The sequence below is a fragment of the Elgaria multicarinata genome, chromosome 18, assembly GCF_023053635.1.
Source record: "Elgaria multicarinata webbii isolate HBS135686 ecotype San Diego chromosome 18, rElgMul1.1.pri, whole genome shotgun sequence".
Taxonomy (NCBI): domain Eukaryota; kingdom Metazoa; phylum Chordata; class Lepidosauria; order Squamata; family Anguidae; genus Elgaria; species Elgaria multicarinata.
Genome location: NC_086188.1, coordinates 21,062,220 through 21,083,171, shown reverse-complemented (window position 1 = coordinate 21,083,171; position 20,952 = coordinate 21,062,220). Strand labels below are relative to the sequence as shown.

Genomic DNA, 20,952 nt, shown 5'->3' with positions numbered 1-20,952 from the left:
ATCAAGTCAAGGATTGTCGATCCTCTAGTTCCTTCCTCCACTTTCTGTAGGAGAAAGTTATCACCCACACATGTCAGGAATTTCTTGGAAGGGCCGCTTTTGTCAGTATTGGTCTCCCAACAGATATCAGGGTAATTGAAGTCCCCCATCACTACTACATCACACTTCCTTGAAACAGTGGCAATTTGTTTCTCAAAAGTTTCGTCCTCGTCTTCTCCTTGATTGGGTGGTCGGTAGTAGACTCGGATTATCATGTTCTTTTTATTCCTAGCCCCATTTATTTAATCCAGATGCTCTCGACGGGGCTCCCAGTCTGATCCGCCTGTATTTCTGTGCAGGGATAGGTATTTTTAACATATAGTGCAACTCCACCTCCCTTTCTATTTCTTCTGTTCTTTTTGAACAAGTTATATCCTTCAACAGCTATATTCCAGTCATGGGAGTCATTCCACCAAGTTTCAGTTATACCTATCAAGTTGTATTTGCCTTCATGTAAAAAGAGTTCAAGTTCATTCTGTTTGTTTCCCATGCTCTGGGCATTAGTATATAGACATCGAAGACCATGTGTTTTATAGTCTGGCTTTCTTCCTAAATTGTTGCGGACACTATTCTGGGACACTGTTGGAGCTGTTCTCTGTACTGTGGTGCCTTGGCCTTCATCCATTGTTGCCTCGAGGTTTACGTCTCCCGCCCCCGTAAGGTTCAGTTTAAAGCCCTCCTGATCAAGTTCTTCACGCTGTGGCTGAACACATTCTTTCCAGCCCTTGTGAGGTGCAACCCATCCCTTGCCAGCAGTCCATGTTCCAAGTAGCGTAGCCCATGGTCCCAGAATCAAAAACTCTCACATCAGCACCACCTTTGTAGCCAGTCGTTCATCCGGAGTATTTTTCTTTCCCTTTCTAATCCTCTTCCAAGAACCGGGAGGATGGATGAGAAAACTACCTGGGTCCCAAAGTTCTTCAGTTTCCTTCCCAGAGCTTCAAAGTCTGAAATGATTTCTTCGTAGCTCTGCTTGGCGACATCATTTGTTCCCACATGGATGAGAAGAAAGGGGTATGTGTCTGTGGACTTTATGAGCTTCGGTAACCCTTCAGTCACATCTCTAACCTGTGCTCCAGGGAGACAGCACACCTGGCGAGTCCATGGGTCTTCACGACATACTTGGGTTTCAATCCCACGCAGCAGGGAGTCTCCCACAACGACTACTCTTCTCTTCTTCTTGGTTGACCTACCCTCTGCCTCTTGTTCATTGTTGCATGTTGTCTGCTGTACTTCTTCTTCTGCAAACTGTCCTTCAGTCTCATCCTCCAGAAGCTGAAAGCGGTTGCTTAACTCTAATGGTTCCACTGGTGCAGAATGCCTTCTAGTTCTTCTGCTCCTAACTATCACTCTTTTCCCGAGAGTTTCCTCTTCATTGGCTTCCCTCCCCTCAGCATACTCCACTTCTGCTTCAGCTGGCTGTTGCTCTTCAATCTCGTGTGCTTCTTGTTGCTGTTGCAGTTCCACCGTTCGGTCTAAGAACTCCTCGTCTTCTCTTATTCTTTGGAGGGTGGACACTCACCGCTCAAGTCCTCTCACTTTTTCTTCCAAAAGTGCCACCAGCTTGCACTTGTTGCAGGTATACGCCATGTTGTGCTCAGGCAGAAACACGAACATTGCACACCCTTTGCAGATCACCACTTCTAGGGGCTCCTTTCCATCCATATTGTCGATTTCTGCTTTGTTTTTTCCTTTCTGATTATAGTGGAATTGCCTTTGCTTTGTCCTGTCCTCTCTGAAGGTACACAACTATATGAGTATGTCTTAAGGGAAAATAAGATTTTTTGGTTGGTTTTGTGTGTGTGTGTGTGTGGTTTTGTGGGGGGGGGGGTTCTCTTTATGTTTTTCTTTGTTTTTCCCCCCTCTTTTTTTTTCTTAGAGGCCTCCCCCTTGACCTCCCCTGCCGAACTCCCCCTGTCAAACTCCTGTTTGCTCTTCCTGTTCGCTCGCTCTCTTTGACGTAGCCCCTGCCAGAGGCAGGCCTCCGCTCTTCTCCCCCTCCATGCTAGTGGTGTCTCACCATCATGTCCAACATTTTCTCTGAGGAACTCCACTCCTCAGCCCACCAGAAGCACACCATTTCCTGTCATGAAGCTTATATGTAGCACTTACAAAGGCAACCTTTGAGCCACTGAAAACAATTCCTTTCTGGCTGCTTTCGCTGACGATGGCATTCTTAGTGGGGATCACATCTGTCAGAAGAATCTCAGAAATCAGTGTCCTTTCAATGAGAAACCATCTTTACCTATTCCAGAAAGACGCTGTAAGCCTGTGTCCATGATCCATCCTTTGTCTCCAAAGTGAACTCCCCTCTTCCAAAGTTCTCAAGAACTCTCCCTTCCCTCTTTCAGCTGGACATGTAAAGAGCTGTTAAAGTATCCATACATCTTACTGACTCACTGTTGGTTTCCTTTCATCCCACCTCTTTATGAAAAGGGCCTCCAGCAGAGCCATCACCAGGGGGCTTAAGGCACACATTTTCAGGACATAGGACTCCCAAGTACCAACCCCTTCCCCGGCCCTTTTTAGTCACAGCACATTCCACACAAGCGGTGGCCCCATCTGCAGCCTTCTCCATGAATGCACCACCGTCCAAGACCTGCAAGGCAGCCACCTGGTCCACACCCAGTATATTCACGAGACGCTACAAGCTGGACCACTATACCTCTGTAGAACATGCCTTTCAGAGGCGAGTACCCGAGCACGTCCATCCTCCAGTTCACCCCTAATATTGAGGGTAGCTGATGAACCTCCCATTCTTGAGTGCCTCCTCACACCCAACAGAGAGTAGAACATTGGTCACTTGCCGTGAAAGTCGGTTCCTTCTGGTTTGGTGTAATGGAAGCATCCAAGCCACAACCTTTTCCTGGCGACAAGTCATGGAAACACACAACAGACCCTAACCCTAACCCCAAAGGCACTCCAACTTCCCGCCATGCCCTGTTGGAGGGAATGGATGCACAGCTCCCTTCCTTTTTGCAGTATCTTCTCTCCCACTCCCATTTACTTGCTAATGCTCCACAAATATATCTCAAGCTTGGCTGCGGGGTGGAACTAGGGCTGGAGCTAGAGGGTACTTGCTCCGAGGCAAAGAAGTTCAGCCCTGTGATCCTTTCCTGGGCGGTGGAGGGACTCGCCCCATTCATGGATGCTTCCTCACATCAAACCAGAAGGAACCTTCAGGGTAAGTCACCAACGTTCCATTCCTCAGAGGTTGGTTGGTGCTCCAGGGTATTGGTATACTTGCCAATGTGATCCAAGAGGCTTGAAGATTATTGTCTAGGAGTGGAAAGTTCTTGTGCGTGCAATTCTGGCAGTAAGTGGCCCCTGCAGCTCCAGAGGGCCAGTCTAGATGACGTGGTTCTCAAAGGCTACAGAGGTGGTACTTGTGCCAGGCTCTGCTGCTTTAGGACTGGCCTGTGATCTCCTTTGTCTCTAGACATCCCTCCAGAGGGACGGCCTATTCTTTGTAAAAGGTGTAGAGGAGGTAGCTTCTTCCTTTTTAAAAAGATCAGGCCAGTTCTAGCTATTTCAAGGGAGTGGGAATACTTGGCTCTCAAGCTTGGCACTTTCAAGTTTTTGTTCTAGGGAAGATGCCTGCCTGCATTTTGCGTGTCTCATTTTGCTGTACCAAAACAGCAGCAGTTCCCTGTAAAAGTCTGTCCAGCATCTTGCAGGTTGATTCCTGGGCAGTGGTGGGTTCTTGCTTCTCCTGAAGCCGCTTTGACGAGGGTGCTACAATCCACCTGCCACTGGGAGGCAACTGCTGCCCGATGGCCCCTTCCGAGTGTGGCTCCTTTCTCCAGGAAAGCAGTGGGCTCACTAGCTGAAGTGAATACTTAGCCTCAGCTTGCCTTCTCATTGTTCACGGACTCCTACTCACAAGAGGTTATCAGCTGGGCTGTGGGAATGCCTTGAATGGCAACCTTGGAGGCTGCTCTTCCACTTGGGCTCCCGCTTTTTCCTGTTGGCTGCCCAGCCCTCCAGATCAGGTTCTTCTGGTGGGTTGACAGCCAGAAGCAGAACTGCCATCCCTCTGGGATAGTCAGCCCTCTGTAATGGCTGCTGGAGTTAAATTCCTCTCCAAGAGTGCTTTCACTGGACAAGATGGTGTATGATTCATATCTTAGTCCTATCTCTATGAGGTTGGCAGTTATATTTCCATTTTTATAGATTTGGAGTTGTGGGGAGGGGATTGAAGTCATATGAGTAGCTGCCCAGTAGGTTCAGGGGTTTGAACCCATGTCTCCCAAATATAATTTCACTGTCATAGTGACTACATCACATCAGAACTCTTGTCATCAATCCAAGGAAGAGGAGGGGTTATTCTGTGAAGCAATCCAAGGAAGAGGAGGGGTTATTCTGACTCCTCCTGGGGAGTCAGGCTGGGGCATTTGGGTACCCTGGGTGGGGGCGGGGGGTCCTTGCTGTTTCCCCTATAAGGCTGGAAGAAGAGAGGCCACGTCCCAGACAGGGGACCGAATCAGGTATTTTTTTCTGTGCCACAGCAGCTGTTCTTCAGGCCTTTCCGTTCTTGCCACAATCCCTTTTCCCTTTGAAAGGGACTTCTTGGCAGACCTGCATGAATGGCAGGAGCAAGTTCCATCTCCGGAAGCAACGGGGCCGACCTCCACAGCCCCTTCTGTGCCCTGCTGAGCTCTGGCCTGGAACCACAAGATGCCGAATGGCGGCTGCGGCTCAGCAAGGGCTGCGTTTCAGGCAGCGTGGCCCTCAGAGGCCGTGGCTCCAGCAGGCTTCCCTTTGGGGGTGTGGCAGGAGGCACTGGCCCAAGGTGGTCCCCTTGGTTGAGCCACAGCGCTCTTTCAGTGTCGTGGCTGTGCTGGCGCCTGTGTGGCTTTGAATGTGGGCAAATGCCTGGCGGAGCTGGCCTTGTTGGCTGCCTCCCTTGCCCCTGCCCCTGCCGCTGCTCCCCACCTTCCACCCCCGGCACGGTCTGTCCCTCCACCTCTGCTTGGAAGCTGAGGCTTTGCTGTGCTCATTGTTGTGGTTGTCCTTGTGGCATGGGATGTGTAAAACATGCGCATGTGGTTTGTGCCTGAACTGCTGTCATTCCTCCTGAAATGCTCCCTCTCCCTCTGACCATCCTTCACTGCCCCAGGCCAGGAGGGAGAGCTGCATTGCTCTGTCATGAACTAACGGCTGTGCTGGAGGTTTGATGCTCTTGAGTTGTGGCATTTTCCTCTGTGTTCTAACTTTGAGCTCTGTGAGCCCCTTTCAAGACGTGTTGCTGTGGCTGCTGCACTCGCTTGACATGGAGCCCTACATGAGAATGCTTGTTGTCATCCCCCGCAAGGACTGAGTGTCAGGAAGGGGCCGGGGGGCCTGGAATGGCTCTTTGGTGGCTCTTGTGCATTTGGGCCGACATCTGGTTCTTTTGCCGACTGAGCTGGGTGCACTTCTGGCTACGCGTCTGCCCATGCCAGGTGAAAGCACGCCATGCTCCACGTGGGGCTAGGCACAGAGGGTTGGAGAACTAGAGTAAAACCTGCCCTCGTCACGTCAGGACCCAGTCCAGGCTGGGCCGTGGGTCTGGGTGGGTCAGGGGCCAGTTAAGCCAAGTGCCCGATGCCAAACTTCGATCCTCGTGTTGGCACCCAGCATAGAGTCTTGTAGCCAATGTTCAGGCTAGGCAAAATGTTTCGACAATTGCATGGGTGTGGTCCTCTCTCAGCTGGACTCTGGCGCTCCCTCCTTGGCCAGAGCTGGAGTCTTGCCCAAGCAGGCTGCTGCAAGCGTTGGTTGCCTTCCTGAGACTAGTTTGCTTCACTGCTTCCACCTCCTCCGAGGCTGCATGTGCTTTTCATCCTGCCAGTGTGCTGCATTTCTCGTGTTGCGATTACTTTTGTCTGTCCCTCTGTCCTCCCAAGATGATCACCGCAACTATGGCCCGAGGTGGGATGCAAATAAGACCACGGTTCCCGCCTGCCACTGCTGTCTCTGCCACGCCTCCAAGCACCATTCCTTTGGGTGGACAGCAAATGCCTCAGGTATTTACTGGAGCTGACGCGCGCTGTGGCTGGGAGGGTGGTCACGTGAGAGTTGACTTGGGTTGCATTGGCTATCTCCCTTGTCCAGGCACTGATTCGTAGGCCATATTCGACCGCTCTTGTGCATTCTTAGCAGCTCATGTGGGTGCTCCTACTGCGTAAGTGTGTGTGTGTGTGTGTGTGTGTGTGTGTGAAGTGTATGGTGGGGGACTCATGCAGGACCATAGATCCATTTCAGAGAGCGGAAAAGTCCTGAAGGGATCTTGCATGAGTTCTCCCTGTGTGTATTATTCATTCATATGAGTAGGTCCAGGTGAGCTGCTAACTCAGCTGCTGGTATGTGTATTTAACATTCAATGGGCCCAGGGGGATGGGGGTATTTTCTGAGTCCCTGGAGGGATTGAGCCCCTTCCGTCCCACTTGTATGTTAGACTGAGCAGCTCCTCTCCTCTGCTTGCCAACCGAATTCCCCCCCTAAGAGTGGTGCTTCTGTCCACTTGCTCGATCTAGTGCCAAGGTTGCAAAGCAGAGAGATTCCCTCTTCCTCCTTCCCCGCCCCCTTTTAGGGAACCCTCTTGGGATTCATCCCTGTTTGCCGCAGTCTGCCTTGTAGTCGGTTTTGTTGGGGGCAAGACAGATGTGGAAGAGAAGCCTGTGTCATCAAACGTACTTCAGGTTGCTTGTGTTAAAAAGATAGAGCTGTTTCTAATCACTTCTGTAGTCTGGCTGTACAGTGTTAAGTTTGTATTTATCACAAAACCCACATATGAGAGAGACCTATATTTCCATCTTATACATGGGTGACGGTGGGTTGGGTTGGAAGGAGGTTGCAAGAGTGATGGCCGATGAACAGCACCCAAGTTTCTGGATTTGCACCCAGGTTTCCTACCTCTGATTGACTACAACGTGGAAGCAGCACTCTGCAAGAAGCCATGGGAAGAGGCGCTGTGCTGTGGAGCCCTGGTGACTGCTTGCCCTTTCCATGCCTTTAACATTCCCTACTTGTGACTTCCAAACACTTTGCTGAGGAGCTCCACTAGTGGCCTTTTGATTCCTCCCATTGATCTTAAAAATAAACAAACCAAAAAAACCCTCCCCCCTGCAAAAATAAAGTAAAATTAATCAAAGAAACATAAATACAAATACCATTTTCAATGCATGACAAATGTTCAATGATGATATACTCTAACAAACTACAAACCAATCATTTAGTATACATACTGTATGAATATAAATTAAGAGAGAAAAAGAAAAAAAAAGTAAATACAGGCATGTGCACACATGCACACACCCAGATAGTAAACAAACAACTCAGTAAAGCTAGATCAAATAATCTTGCTTGCCTCTCCATTAAAAAAGAGCCAATTCAAATGTTGACAAAAGGACAGGTATAGAACCGAAGAGTAGAGTTGGAAGGGGCCTATAAGGCCATCGAATCCAACCCCCTGCTCAATGTAGGAATCCACCTTAAAGCATCCCTGACAGATGGCTGTACAGCTGCCTCTTGAAGGCCTCCAGCGTGGGAGAGCCCACAACCTCCCTAGGTAATTGGTTCCATTGTCGTACTGCTCTTACAGTCAGGAAGCTTTTCCTGATGTCCAGCCGGAATCTGGCTTCCTTTAACTTGAGCCCATTATTCCGTGTCCTGCACTCTGGGAGGATCGAGAAGAGATCCTGGCCCTCCTCTGTGTGACAACCTTTCAAGTATTTGAAGAGTGCTCTCATGTCTCCCCTCAATCTTCTCTTCTCTTCTCCAGGCTAAACCTGCCCAGTTCTTTCAGTCTCTCTTCATAGGCCTTTGTTTCCAGACCCCTGATCGTCCTCTTTGCCCTCCTCTGAACCCCCTCCAGCTTGTCTGCATCCTTCTTGAAGTGTGTACTCAAGATGAGGCCTAACCAGTGCCAAATAGAGAGGAACCAGTACTTCACGTGATTTGGAAGCTAATAGTTGTTCTATGTAGCCCACTTTAGCTAGTTTGCTAATCTGAATGTCATGGGGTACTTTGTCAAAAGTTTTCTGGTCAAAATATATTATGTCCACGGCATTCCCACAGTCTACAAGGGAGGTTAGGAAAAGGAAAGGAACCTCTCGTGCAAGCACTGAGTCATTACTGACTCTTGGAGGGATGCCAGCTTTGGCTGACGTTTTCTTGGCAGGCCTTATAGCGGGGTGGTTTGCCGTTGCCTTCCCCGGCCTTTATTACTTTTCCCCCAGCTAACTGAGTACTCATTTTACTGACCTCGGGAGGATGGAAGGCTGAGTCGACCCGAGCCGGCTGCCTGAAACCAGCTTATGCTGGGATCGAGCTCAGGCCATGGGGAGAGTTTCAGCTGCAGAAACTGCTGCTTTACCGCTCTGCGCTACACGAAGCTCTACAAGGGAGGTTACCTGATCAAAAATGAGATCAAATTAGTCTGGCAGGATTTGTTCTTGACAATCCATGCTGGCTTCTAGTAATGACTGTATTGTTTTCAAGGTGCTTACAAATTGACTACTTTATAATCTGCTCCCAAAATTTTCCCAGGGATTGGTGTCAGACTCACTGGTCTGTAGTTCCTAGCTTCTTCCTTTCCCCCCTTTTTGAACATTAGCCCTCCTCCAGTTGTCTGGCACCTCACCCATCTTCCATGATTTTGCAAAGGTAATAGTGCTTCTGAAAGTTCTTCTGCCAGCTCCTTTATTACTCTAGGATGCAGTTTATCAGATCCTGGAGATTTGAACGCATTCAAAGAAAGTAGATGTACCTTGACCATTTGTTAACAATCTCAAGTTTCAATCCTGCCCCTTCAGCTTGTACTTCACTTTTCCCGGGGGGGGGGGGGGGGGCTCATAGACCTGTTTTTGGGAGAAGACTGAACCAAAGTCAGAATTGAGCACTTCAGCCTTTTTCATCTGTTATCAATTTCCCATCCTCATTGAGTAGTTGAACCGCCATTTCTTTCCTCGGTCTTTTACTATTCACGTATCTGAAGAAAGCCTTTTTATTGCTTTTAGCATCCCTCGCTGGCCTCAGCTCATTCTCAGCTTTAGCCTTCCTGACACCATTCCTACACTTCTGTGCTACCTCTCTGTACTCTTCTTTTGTAGCCTGGCCTTCCTTCCATTTCATATATGTGTCCTTTTTTGCCCCTAGGTTATCTTTAAGTTCTTCTTTGTGGTCTCTGTGCATCGCACATAATGGGCTCAGCTCTGGAAACTTCGCTAGCTGAAAACATTTTTGGGGCGGGAAACCCTCCCCCACCGTCTACTGAGCATGCTCAGGATTTCCCGCCCTAACTCCTCAGTTCTCTTCAACCGCCTGTGGGTCAACAGCTCTTTGTGTAGACTCCCGGTTAGTTAGACTTACCTGTGATGAAAACTTCTGTTTCTTTCTATTTCTGTCTTTTCTTCTTCTCCAGTTTTCTATCTTCTCTCTCTCTCTCTCTCTCTCTCTCTCTCTCTCTCTCTCAAATTGTTAGTACTGTTAGTATAGTTTAGTAGGTGCCTATGGCACTAAGAGCACTGTTCAAGAAGTGCACTACTTGCGGACAGAAAATCTCTGCCATCGACGGACATTTGTTGTGTTTATTGTGTTTGGGAGAAACACGTGGTGGAATCCTGTGCCTTTTGCCTAAAATTCTCAAGGCAAGCCAGGAAAAACCACTCAGATCACCTTAGGGCAATTCTCTGGGAAAGGGCGCTGGCGGCAGTAGATACTCCGAGACCGGCTCGAGTTTCTACTTCTCCAAAGAAGATGGAGTCGTTGCCCCAGCCTTCTCCTACACGGAATGAAGCCCTGTCGGATCCACCCGTTTCAACTCTCAGTTCCTCCATTAAGGTGGCAAAGAAACTCTCTAAGAGAGCTAGGGAGCATAACGGAGGAGACGAGCCACTCAAGAAAAAGAGCAAGATTAAGACGAAGCATATCAAAAAGAAGTCAACGCATCCGTCTTCATCGGTACCAAAGAGCCCGATACCAAGGCCTTCGCTACCGAAGTCTCCCTCTCGATACCGAAAAGCCCGATACCGAGGCTTTCGCTACCGAAGTCTCTCACGATACCAAGACGAACAACACCAAGCTCACCACCGATGTTGACACTGCCGACGCTGACATCGCCACAGCATGAGAGAGCAATGGACTCTCCGGTACTGTCTCCTTTTCAAATAGTTACGGTACCTATTTGAAGGAATTGCCCCTTAGGGCATCCATCGTGGAAGGGGAGCTTAGAGATTCTTCTCTAGACAATGTTGCAGAGTTCCCTGTACAGCCTCTTTCTTGGCAAGGTCTTTCCTCTCCTCGGTACCGGGAGGGATTGCATCCTCCAGTTGACAGCAGGGACCATCGGTATCGAGCGATGTCTCCATACCAGCGCCCTCGTGATTTTTCTCCAACTTCGATTGTGTCGGAGATTTCTGGACACCGACATTCGTTCTCACCAAGATATGGCGGTTGCTCCTGTTTGCCTGTAAGAAGGCACGACTACTATGCCGACTGATCACCCCCTCCATACCACCCACATTACTGGGACGACTGGAGATACCGTAGTGACCAAGATTACTATTATGAGAGACAACAACACCCATCCTACCCTCGGTTTCGACAACCACCATCGGAATTGATCTCTCGTCCGCCTCTCCCGGAAGAAGCTCCATTTATTTATTTATTTATTTATTTACATTTATATACTGCCCCACAGCCGAAGCTCTCCATCTATGCCGCTGCCGCAACCAGTGCGCCTCTTGCAACCGACGCAGCTGTCGTGCTGCACGCAACCACCCTCAACCTCTGTGGTACTGACCGTCTCAATACCGACTGTTAGAACCCCTCTGCAGACAGTGTGTCCTGCTGTGGGGCGGGGTAACGAAAGGGACAGACTGGAAGCATCATCCCTCCAATCTGAGGAGGACTACCAGTCAGATTCCTCGCAAGAAGCTTCTCCAACTCCGTCAATTCCGTCACCGGATGACTTAGTGGCCACTCCAGACACAGTTTCACCATCGGAGGACCTAGCACACTTCGCGGAGCAAATCCAAAGAATAGCAAAATCTTTGGGAATTGAAATGTCCCAACCACTGGAAAAACTAAACGATCCAGTTTACGGCGATTTCTACTGTGAGTCCTCGACACCAGCTGCCATCCCTTACCTACCTGTGTTGCTAAGGACGGCTCAACAGTCTTGGAAGTTGCCCTCCTCTGTGCCCCCGACTTCCAAGAGACTGGAAAACCTGTATAAAATACAAGAAAAGACGGCATCATTTCTATTTACTCACCCTAAACCTAATTCCATCATTGTTGAGGCTTCTCAGGGACGTTCACAAAGGAGGCACAACACACCCATCGATAAAGAAGGGCGCAGGTTAGACGGCAGAAGAATCTACTCTTCGACTGCACTGTCACTAAGAGTCCACAATTACCAAGCCACCATGGCAAAATACCAACTCTTCTTGTGAGAAAAGATGGCATCCCTCTGCGGCTACCTCCTGGATGATCAGAGGGAGTTGGCCACAGTTTTTTATACTGAGGCGATGAGGCTGTCTTGCCAAGAGTTGAACACAGCTCGTCATGCCATAGACTGTGCATCAGAAGCCATGATTGCTTCCATTGCACTTAGAAGACATGCATGGCTACGTTCAGCGGGATTGTCCCAAGAGGCACGCACCCGTATAGAAGACCTACCTTTTGATGGTGACGGATTATTCAACTGTTCCACCGATGAATCCATGGAAAGTATTCAAAAGGCTAAGAATACAGCCAAAAGAATGGGTATTGGGCAACAGCAACAGCAAAGACCCTTTCGCCAAAGACGTTGGTTCAGGAACCAACCACAGTTTTTTCCTAGACAGCAGCAGTCACAAGAACAAGCACCTCAATACCATCCTCAAGCGCAGTACAAGAAGCAACAGTTTCAGGCAGGACAAGGGCAAGCCGGACGGAGCCCAGAGACGCCGTCTTTGACTGCCCTACTTTCCCCCCACTGTTTTGGGGAAATTCTCGCCCCCTTCTACCCTGCATGGGCTGTCATTACCACCGACACATGGGTCCTAAACATCATCCTTCGGGGTTGCAAAATAGAGTTTACTACCCTCCCTCTGCTCAGAATAACAAGATTTTCACCACCTACAGACACCCTCCTACAAGAAACTACATCTCTGTTGAGGAAGGGCACCATACAGCAACTATCTGCAGACAGTTTAAACCTCGGGTTTTATTCCCGTTATTTTACGGTTCTGAAGCAGGATGGGGGCCTCCGCCCTATTTTGGACCTCAGGGAACTAAACAAATTCATCAAGCCCAAAAAGTTTCGGATGAACTATTTAGCAACCATCCTCCCGTTCCTCTCTCAAGGGGATTGGTTTACAGCATATCTTCATGCGTCAATCCGCAAGGATCATCATCATTTCCTACGCTTCCTAATAGGGGAAGAAATTTTCCAATTCAAGGTCTTACCTTTCAGCCTGTGCACTGCTCCCCGAGTCTTCACAAAGTGCATGGCTCCTGTATGCGCTTATCTCAGGACTCATGGAGTAGAAATTTACCCTTACCTGGACGACTGGCTACTGGTGGCAAGTACAAGACAAGAGGCCATTCACAACACCAGACTCCTGTCCAACCTTCTCTCTGCACTAGGCCTGTGCATCAATGAAGAAAAGTCCACTTTCGAACCTACCCAAAGGATAAAATTCCTCGGAGCTATTCTGGACTCAACCCTTTCCAAGGCCTTCCTCCCAGAGGAGAGGGCCACCACGCTACTGACTCTAACCCTCAAACTTTGCTGGTTGCGCAGTGTATCCGCCTTCCAGGTGCAGTGGCTACTTGGATTCATGGCAGCGACAGTGAACGTTGTACCGTGGGCACGCCTTCACATGAGGCCCCTCCAGTTATGGCTACTGCGGGAATACGACAATACCATGAATGCTCATCGAGTAAGACTTGCGATTCCTGTGACCCTAAAGAGGTCCCTTCTATGGTGGGCAAACAAAGCCAACATCATGCAAGGCCTAGATTTCCGGCCCCCAGTGCCATCCAAGACTTTGGCGACGGATGCGTCGTTAGTAGGCTGGGGTGCCCACTGCGGACAGATGAAAATCCAACAGCGTTGGACTTTTTGCAACAAAATGAAACACATAAATGTGCTAGAACTACTGGCTGTAAAAAAGGCACCACATGCTTTCCAGCAATCTTTAGCAGGACATGCAGTTCAGATTCGCACAGACAACATGGCAGTCGTCTGGCATGTCAACAAGCAAGGGGGAACCCGTTCCATGGATCTGATGACCTTGACCCTAGAAATCTTTCATTGGGCGATCGCTCACGACATGACATTATCCGCCCTTCATATTGCAGGTCAAGACAATATCTTGGCAGACAACCTCAGCTGCAATTTCGTGGACAAACACGAGTGGCAAATGTCAAAATCTGCACTCCGCGCATGGGGGCGTCCAGCGATAGACCTGTTTGCATCACCAGAGAATGCCGTCTGCCACCGTTTCTGCACATGGGCAGGCCACGGACTAGCATCCCTGGGAGACGCTTTCCAAATGACGTGGTTGGGACAACTGTTTTACCTGTTTCCCCTGATACCCCTCATTTCCAAGGTGATAGTGAAGTTTTGTTGTTTATTCGTTCAGTCGTTTCCGACTCTTCGTGACTTCATGGACCAGCCCACTCCAGAGCTTTCTGTCTGCTGTCGCCACCCCCAGCTCCCCCAAGGTCAAGTCCGTCACCTCCAGAATATCGTCCATCCATCTTGTCCTTGGTCGGCCCCTCTTCCTTTTGCCTTCCACTTTCCCTAGCATCAGCCTCTTCTCCAGGGTATCCTGTCTTCTCATTAGGTGGCCAAAGTACTTCAGTTTTGCCTTTAATACCATTCCCTCAAGTGAGCAGTCTGGCTTTATTTCCTGGAGTATGGACTGGTTTGATCTTCTTGCAGTCCAAGGCACTCTCAGAATTTTCCTCCAACACCACAGTTCAAAAGCATCTATCTTCCTTCGCTCAGCCTTCCTTATGGTCCAGCTCTCGCAGCCATAGGTTACTACGGGGAATACCATTGCTTTAACTATGCGGACCTTTGAAGTTACGCAGGGACAATTCCAACGCCATACTAATAGCTCCCTGGTGGCCAAGGCAACCGTGGTTCATGCCGCTTCTCAAGCTGTCGTCAGCGGAATTCATCAGATTGCCTCAACATTACAACCTAATCTCCAAGGAAAAAGGGCTCATTTTCCACCCGGATGTCCATACCCGAAATCTAACAGCCTGGAGGATACGGGTGCGGTAGACCAGCAATCCCTTCCTACAGACATATGGAACGTGATACTGGCAGCTAGAAAGTCAGCCACTAGGAAATCATACGCTACAAAGTGGGAGTCCTTCTGTTCATTTGTTTTAACAAGGAACGAGAACCCCTTCTCAGCACCCATCTCCACCATCCTTTTATTTCTTTATTCACTCTTTAAAAGGGGTCTTAAATTTTCGTCACTTAGAGTGAATTTGGCAGCAATTTCTGCTTCACTCCAATGGATTCAGGGATGCTCTGTTTTCACACACCCGTTAAACGTTTTATGAAGGGAATGAAGAATACCATTCCTCTCGTACGTTCTTTTGTTCCTCAGTGGAGCCTCTCTGTAGTTCTCAAAGCGCTGTCGGGCAAGCCCTTAAAACATTAGCAACCACGGACCTCCGTTTATTAACTTTTAAAGTTGCATTCCTGGTTGCCATTACGTCTGCTAGACGCTCATCAGAATTAGCCGCACTTCGCATAGACTCTCCATACACTGTTTTCCACACTGACAAGGTGGTCCTTAGACCAGATCCGGCTTTCCTTCCAAAAGTTGTCTCGACATTCCACCTTAGCCAAGATATCACCCTTCCAAGTTTTTTTCCTTCGCCGACCTCTCCTCTAGAATCAGCTCTTCACACTCTGGATGTTAGACGTGCCCTCGCCTTCTAGCAATCTAGAACAGCCTGTTTTCGTAAATCCCAATGATTATTTGTTTGTTATGGTGGCAAGAAAAAAGGTCTACAGGTTTCTTCGCAAAGAATATCAACCTGGGTCGTACAGACTATTAAATTAGCCTATGACCTTGCTGGCCTTTCCTTGGAGGGTAGAGTGCGCTCCCATTCCACAAGAGGGGTCGCTACTTCTACAGCTTTTGAGAGAGGGATTCCCATACCAGACCTCTGTAAAGCGGCCACCTGGTCAACACCCCTGATGTTTGCCAGTCATTATCGCTTGGACATTCGGGCACGTCAGGATTGTGCTTTTGGGCGTGCCGTGCTGTCGGCAATCTTTTGAAGAACACACCTCGTCTGACACCACCCTCCTCCAGTAAGTCAGCTTGTTATTCACCCATAATGTGTGATGCACAGAGACCACGAAGAAGAAAGACAAGTTGCTTACCTGTAACTGTAGTTCTTCGAGTGGTCATCCGTTCAGTCACACAACCCTCCCACCGTCCCCACTGTGGTGTCATACATTATTACGTAGTGGTTTACCTCAGTGAGACTGTTTAGGCGGTTTACGAGAACTGAGGAGTTAGGGCAGGAAATCCTGAGCATGCTCAGTAGACGGTGGGGGAGGGTTTCCCGCCCCAAAAATGTTTTCAGCTAGGGAAGTTTCCGGAGCTGGCCCCGCGCAGGTGCAGAGCCCATAATGTGTGACTGCACAGATGACCACTCGAAGAACTACAGTGGTAAGCAACCTGTCTCTTTTTGCGGAACCATAGAATCATAGAACAGCAGAGTTGGAAGGGGCCTACAAGGCCATCGAGTCCAACACCCTGCTCAATGCAGGAATCCACCCTAAAGCATCCCTGACAGATGGTTGTACAGCTGCCTCTTGAAGGCCTCTAGTGTGGGAGAGCCCACAACCTCCCTAGGTAACTGATTCCACCGTCGCACTGCTCTAACAGTCAGGAAGTTTTTCCTGATGTCCAGCCGGAATCTGGCTTCCTTTAACTTGAGCCCGTTATTCCGTGTCCTGCACTCAGGAGTGGATTTGTCTTTCTAGTGCTGCATAATAATTTTCTTAGTGCCACTTCCTGTTTGAAATGTCCCTAACCCTTGATAAAAGGATAAATTCCATATACTTGGGATGTAGTAGGAGGGAACATGTGCATCTTCAACGAACAGTGGTCATTGTAGAATCATACTAACAATTCTACAAATGTCAGACTGAAATAGAAGAATTGTAGGACAATTCTATATGAATAAGTGTTTCAACTCCCAAATTACTCTTTCAGCAACTAGAGATCTGTAACCAGTATTAAACTATATCCAATAAATACAACATAGAAGTTTCGGTTGTGTTAAACTTCTTTTTACGAGGCTCATTTCACTGTTTTTAAAGCAACCCACGATTGGTTTAAGAGAATAGGATATTCAAGTTCTTTATTCCAATGATCTCAGACATAATTAGTATCAATTTTGTATCTTTGCGTTCCTAATAAAAGGAAGTACATCTGTTGGAAGATTCATGTTTAATAACAAAGATGGAGTTTTCAGAAGCTACACAGGCTTCAGGAATAAAAAGCTGAGATAACAAATGTTTTAAGTTGAATAAACTGCCCATGAGCACTCTCAAGATTAATCAAACTTGGCTTTTACTGCATCAAAGTTTTTAAAAGGTGCATAAAAGGAAATAAGTTGATCCAAAGTGCCAATATATAATGGAAGGCCCAATTCCTCCCTCCCAAACGCACACACAAATTTATGAGCTCTTTCTAAGCTAGGATTATACCACATAAGCCTTTTGTGAGAAAAGGGGTCAAAGCATTGTCTATGACCCAATACTTTTCATCTTTCTCACACAATGTTAAGAGCTGGTGATAAACCAAATCCCTGGACAAATAAGGAACTTATTACCTGCCCAGACTTCAATGGAGTCCCATTGGTGAGATGACCCTGCCCCCAATTACTCCATGCCCAGGCTGGATTCTTCCCAGCACTTTGCCCCTGTTGGACTTCCCACCATTTGAGATTGCTCGAGTCCATCGTGGGACTCAAGTGGCATTAACTTGAAGCGAAGAACTGACAGCTGGCTGCTGCCTGTGTTTTGTGGCACTCTCATGTCGTGTTTTAGCACTAATTAGCTCAGATGCTTTTTCAAGGCCCTGCAACCTTGGCTCAGTTCGTTGAACTTGGCTCACTTTCCTTTGCATCTTCTGTTGGGCAGCTATTTATAATCTCTCTGATCGTGTACCAGTAATTGGAGGTTGACCCTTGTTTTTGTTCGTTTTTATCAAATTAGACCTGAGGCTAAGGTGGCCGCTTGATCAAGGCCCAGTGATGCACAACTTAGCTAACATCTGCTGCTGAGCCTGGACCTGGTGGGAGAGAGTCATTGCTGTAGCCACGTAGGTGCAGGGCAAGAACTTTCTCAATAGGCCACCTTTGACGGGTTAAAGGGTTTGCAAGGGACTTTCTACAAGCTCAGCCTGAGACAGATGGTCACAGTTCTTGGGAGAAGCAGCCCTGAGGCCACAGCTGAGCTAGAGTTCTAGCTCTCACCTGACACACTCCGCCTTGCATCCACTGGAAGCAGATGACTTGGAGAAGAACCTGGCTAAGTCAGCTCAGCGGCCCATGGTTTGGATGGAGAAAGTCACGCAGGGTCACTCAGTGCTCCTGGTCCCTATTGATCCTTTCACCAGCTGGAACCAAATGATAATCAGGTGAACATGCTCCCTGCCAAGCCCAGGTCCTAAGTTGGCAGATACCTAAACCTATCCAATCTGGTGTCTTTGGTTTTGAAGCAGGAGTTGATTGCCACCAAAGCCCAGCGCTCAAAAAGATGTTGCAGCAGCTCAGTGGCTGAACCACTCCTGGTGGGGCTGGGCATGGCTTGTACTGGATTTTAATCGGGGTATTTGCTCCTGTCAAACAGCTGGGCAGAAGTGCCTCCTCCTCCTCCCCTTCCTCCTCTACTTTGAGTTGCCACAGTTGTGGGGCTAGAAAGGAGGGGGACTTTTTTGGCAAGGTATTCTGGCTTTGAAGCACTTCTCAGTCCAATTTTGCTTTGTACAAATTCAGCATCAGGACTTCCAGTAAACATAATTGGAGAACAGCCCCTTGTTGTGCCGCACCTCTGTTTTGAACATAGTTGGCTTTCAAAGCAGTTCTTCCAATGGAGTGAAACACTAAAAAGAAAGCCCTGCATCCACTTGCAGATTCTCACCTCCGATTCCACGGACAGTTGTCCTGTGGTTAAATGAGGAGAAATATAGCCCCTGTTTATCGAAGGGTGGTTTGCTTTAAACTCAGCATCCAAGGTAGAGGCAAATTAAAGCTAGTGGGGTCTGTCAAGGTAAGGGATGGAGGAGGCCTTTCCTTTTTATTTCCAGTGCCTGAAGCAGCTTCCTGTTCTTAGCTACACCCACGTACATTTCACTCTGGTTTGGAGTCACAGGGGTGGTGGGGGTGTCCAGGCAAGCAAGGCTGCCCTGGGCTTGATCCACTTGGTTATGCACCACTTGTCCATGATCTATGAAGTGACTCTGCTGATTTCATTAGAACTCACACATCCTGACCAAATCCTGGCACTTCAGATGATGCAGGGCGGCTTGTGCGCTGTGGCTGTGTTTCTGGATTCTCCCCCAAGCACACGCTTAGGTGTGCAAATGAGCTGCCACTGCTCTGCCTTGGCCCATGTCCTTCCTGTGTCCAGCTCTGCTATTTGTGCACTGCTTAAGTGCTCTTCTCAGCTCAGTGGGCAGAGCATTGGCCTTATGTGGGTCCTGTTGTGGATTATTAGGCAGATGTGGAAGTGACCTTTAAAGACACAAACATGGTTTCGGTGCATTGGAATGCAAAGAAGGTCCTGGTTAAGGCTGTCCATTACCTGACGGATGTTTGGTCCAGAAACCTTGGCTGAATTGAAGATGCCGGCCGGCCGACTGCTCTCAGAAGGCCGGAGCAGAGTTCCGTAGGCAGTGAGGCCCTGTGGTGCTCCCTGTAAAACGCTGCTCTGAGCCGGCTTTCCCGCGCTGCATGTGGGGAGTGTGTACAGTCCGTGCTCCACTCACAACTCAGCCTGGGAGGGAGGGAGGGAGGGAGGGGCTTGCCACTGGACACGCTTGGGATTGAGCTGGTCCTTGTGCCCATGGCCACGGTGCCGCCACCCAGTTGGGCTCCAGAGGCTTCTCATGCCAACACGTGTCGCTTTGTTCCAGGTCAGCCAGAGTAGCATCACCATGATGTCTTCCCCTTCGCCAGTCCAGCAAGCCCAGACGCCCCAGCCAATGCCTCCACCACCTCAGCCACAGCCTTCTCCCCAGCCTGGGCAGCCCACTTCTCAGCCCAACTCCAATGTCAGGTGAGCGTTGAGGTGGGAACAAGAAGAGGTTCTAGCTCTGGGAGGCAGGTTTCTGATGTGGGGCAATGTCTGGAAACGTCTCCTTCCTCCTCTTCCAGCTCTGGTCCAGCCCCATCTCCCAGCAGCTTCCTGCCCAGCCCATCTCCACAGCCCTCTCAGAGTCCAGCAGCTGCACGAACCCCCCAGAACTTCAGCGTCCCGTCGCCAGGGCCGCTAAACACACCAGGTAATCTGCACAGGGCTTGCGTGAGCAAAGCCTCGCCCCCTCCCTTCTTTACCCAAGGACTCCCAAATCTGTGCCCCCAGTGCAACTTGACGTAAATATAGCTGATTTGCAGGAGTGCAGTATTGGAGTTTGGTGGGAACTGGGGATTATTTCTTTTTAGCAAGGTTTGGTGAGAAGGATGAACATTTGTTATATACGCAAGGTAGTTGGTGATGCTTTGCTATGCAAGTAGTGCCTATTCCAGGACAAAGGAAGACCTTGTCCCAGATCCTGAAGCACCAAGTCATCTACAGGAGTAGGGTGGTGGCGGTGGAAGAAAATAAGCAAGGCAGAGCAGTGTGCTGCATGCAGGGGCGGAGATTTAAGCCAGACCATGATGGGACGGCTCCTGGCCTGCCTTCCTCCTCCTGGGCGCCTTACCCTGTAACCTTTCTGCCTCAAAGGCAATCCCAACTCCGTCATGAGCCCAGCGAGCTCCAGCCAGTCTGAGGAGCAGCAGTACCTGGAGAAACTCAAGCAGCTGTCCAAGTACATTGAGCCTTTGCGGAGGATGATCAACAAGATTGATAAGAATGAAGGTGCGTCTTTCCAGTGGTCTATTGTCTTCATTAATTTGGGATGGGGAAGAAGGTGCTGGGCCTTCATCTGCCTTGTGGGTTACACATGCTGGTTGGTATCCTCTGGTTAGAGAAAGCCAAGATGGCTGTGTTGACCATAAGCCAAATTCCATAGCCTTGGAATTTGGGTATAGAGGCACTTTGGCATGAGTTCACCCTTTCTGGAAGATCCTGGGATGTGTGTGGGGATTCTGTCCTTGGCAGGCCCAGGTGGCTTCTGTGCAGGTGCTGGCAGGTGCTTCTACCCAGCCGTGAGCAGTACTTTTGATCACTGCATGACCAGGATGTGCCCTAGGTCCTGACCTGGCAATCCAGGTGAAGCATGCTGCTTTGTACTAGCTGCCATATTACTTGCAAACTGAGCCCTTTTCATGTGCAAAGTCATTAATAAACCCCATCTTGCCACCCTGGAAGTAAAGGGAGACAGAAACTGGGTAAGAATTAATGGCTTGGATCTGTGCAGAGATGCCTTCTGTGGCTGAATGGCCTTGGGAGCTCTGGGCTGGCCTTGCACACAATGGGCCACCCTGAGGGCTGCAGCAGCCTTCTTGGCCTCTACAGGGCAGCAGAGGAGAGGGGCCACCCGAAAGGGTGCATGCGAGCGGACTGTTTTCTTGGGCTGCGTGCTGCTGGAGTTGCAAGTGGTGGCAGTGCTGCAGCATGTGTTCCTGGGCTGTTCTTTGGATCATGGCAACCTGGATTGGAAAGACGTCCGCGTGATGTGTCTGGGCAGGGCTGCTGCTCCCCTTCCTCTTTTCCCTCCTCCTTTG

The 20,952-nt window shown here is 49.2% G+C and overlaps 1 protein-coding gene across 2 annotated transcripts in view; it reads left to right on the top strand.

The window, feature by feature from the left end:
• Positions 1–20,952, top strand: part of MED15 (mediator complex subunit 15) — a 79,534-nt gene that overhangs the window by 52,506 nt on the left and 6,076 nt on the right. Inside the window, exons 9-12 of one of the 2 annotated variants that reach the window (XM_063143987.1) lie at positions 5,928–6,047; positions 19,197–19,339; positions 19,438–19,565; positions 20,009–20,143. In XM_063143987.1, coding sequence (XP_063000057.1) covers positions 5,928–6,047; positions 19,197–19,339; positions 19,438–19,565; positions 20,009–20,143 — 526 coding nt within the window. The remainder of the gene's footprint in view (positions 1–5,927; positions 6,048–19,196; positions 19,340–19,437; positions 19,566–20,008; positions 20,144–20,952) is intronic. The other variant, XM_063143988.1, reaches the window with a different exon arrangement.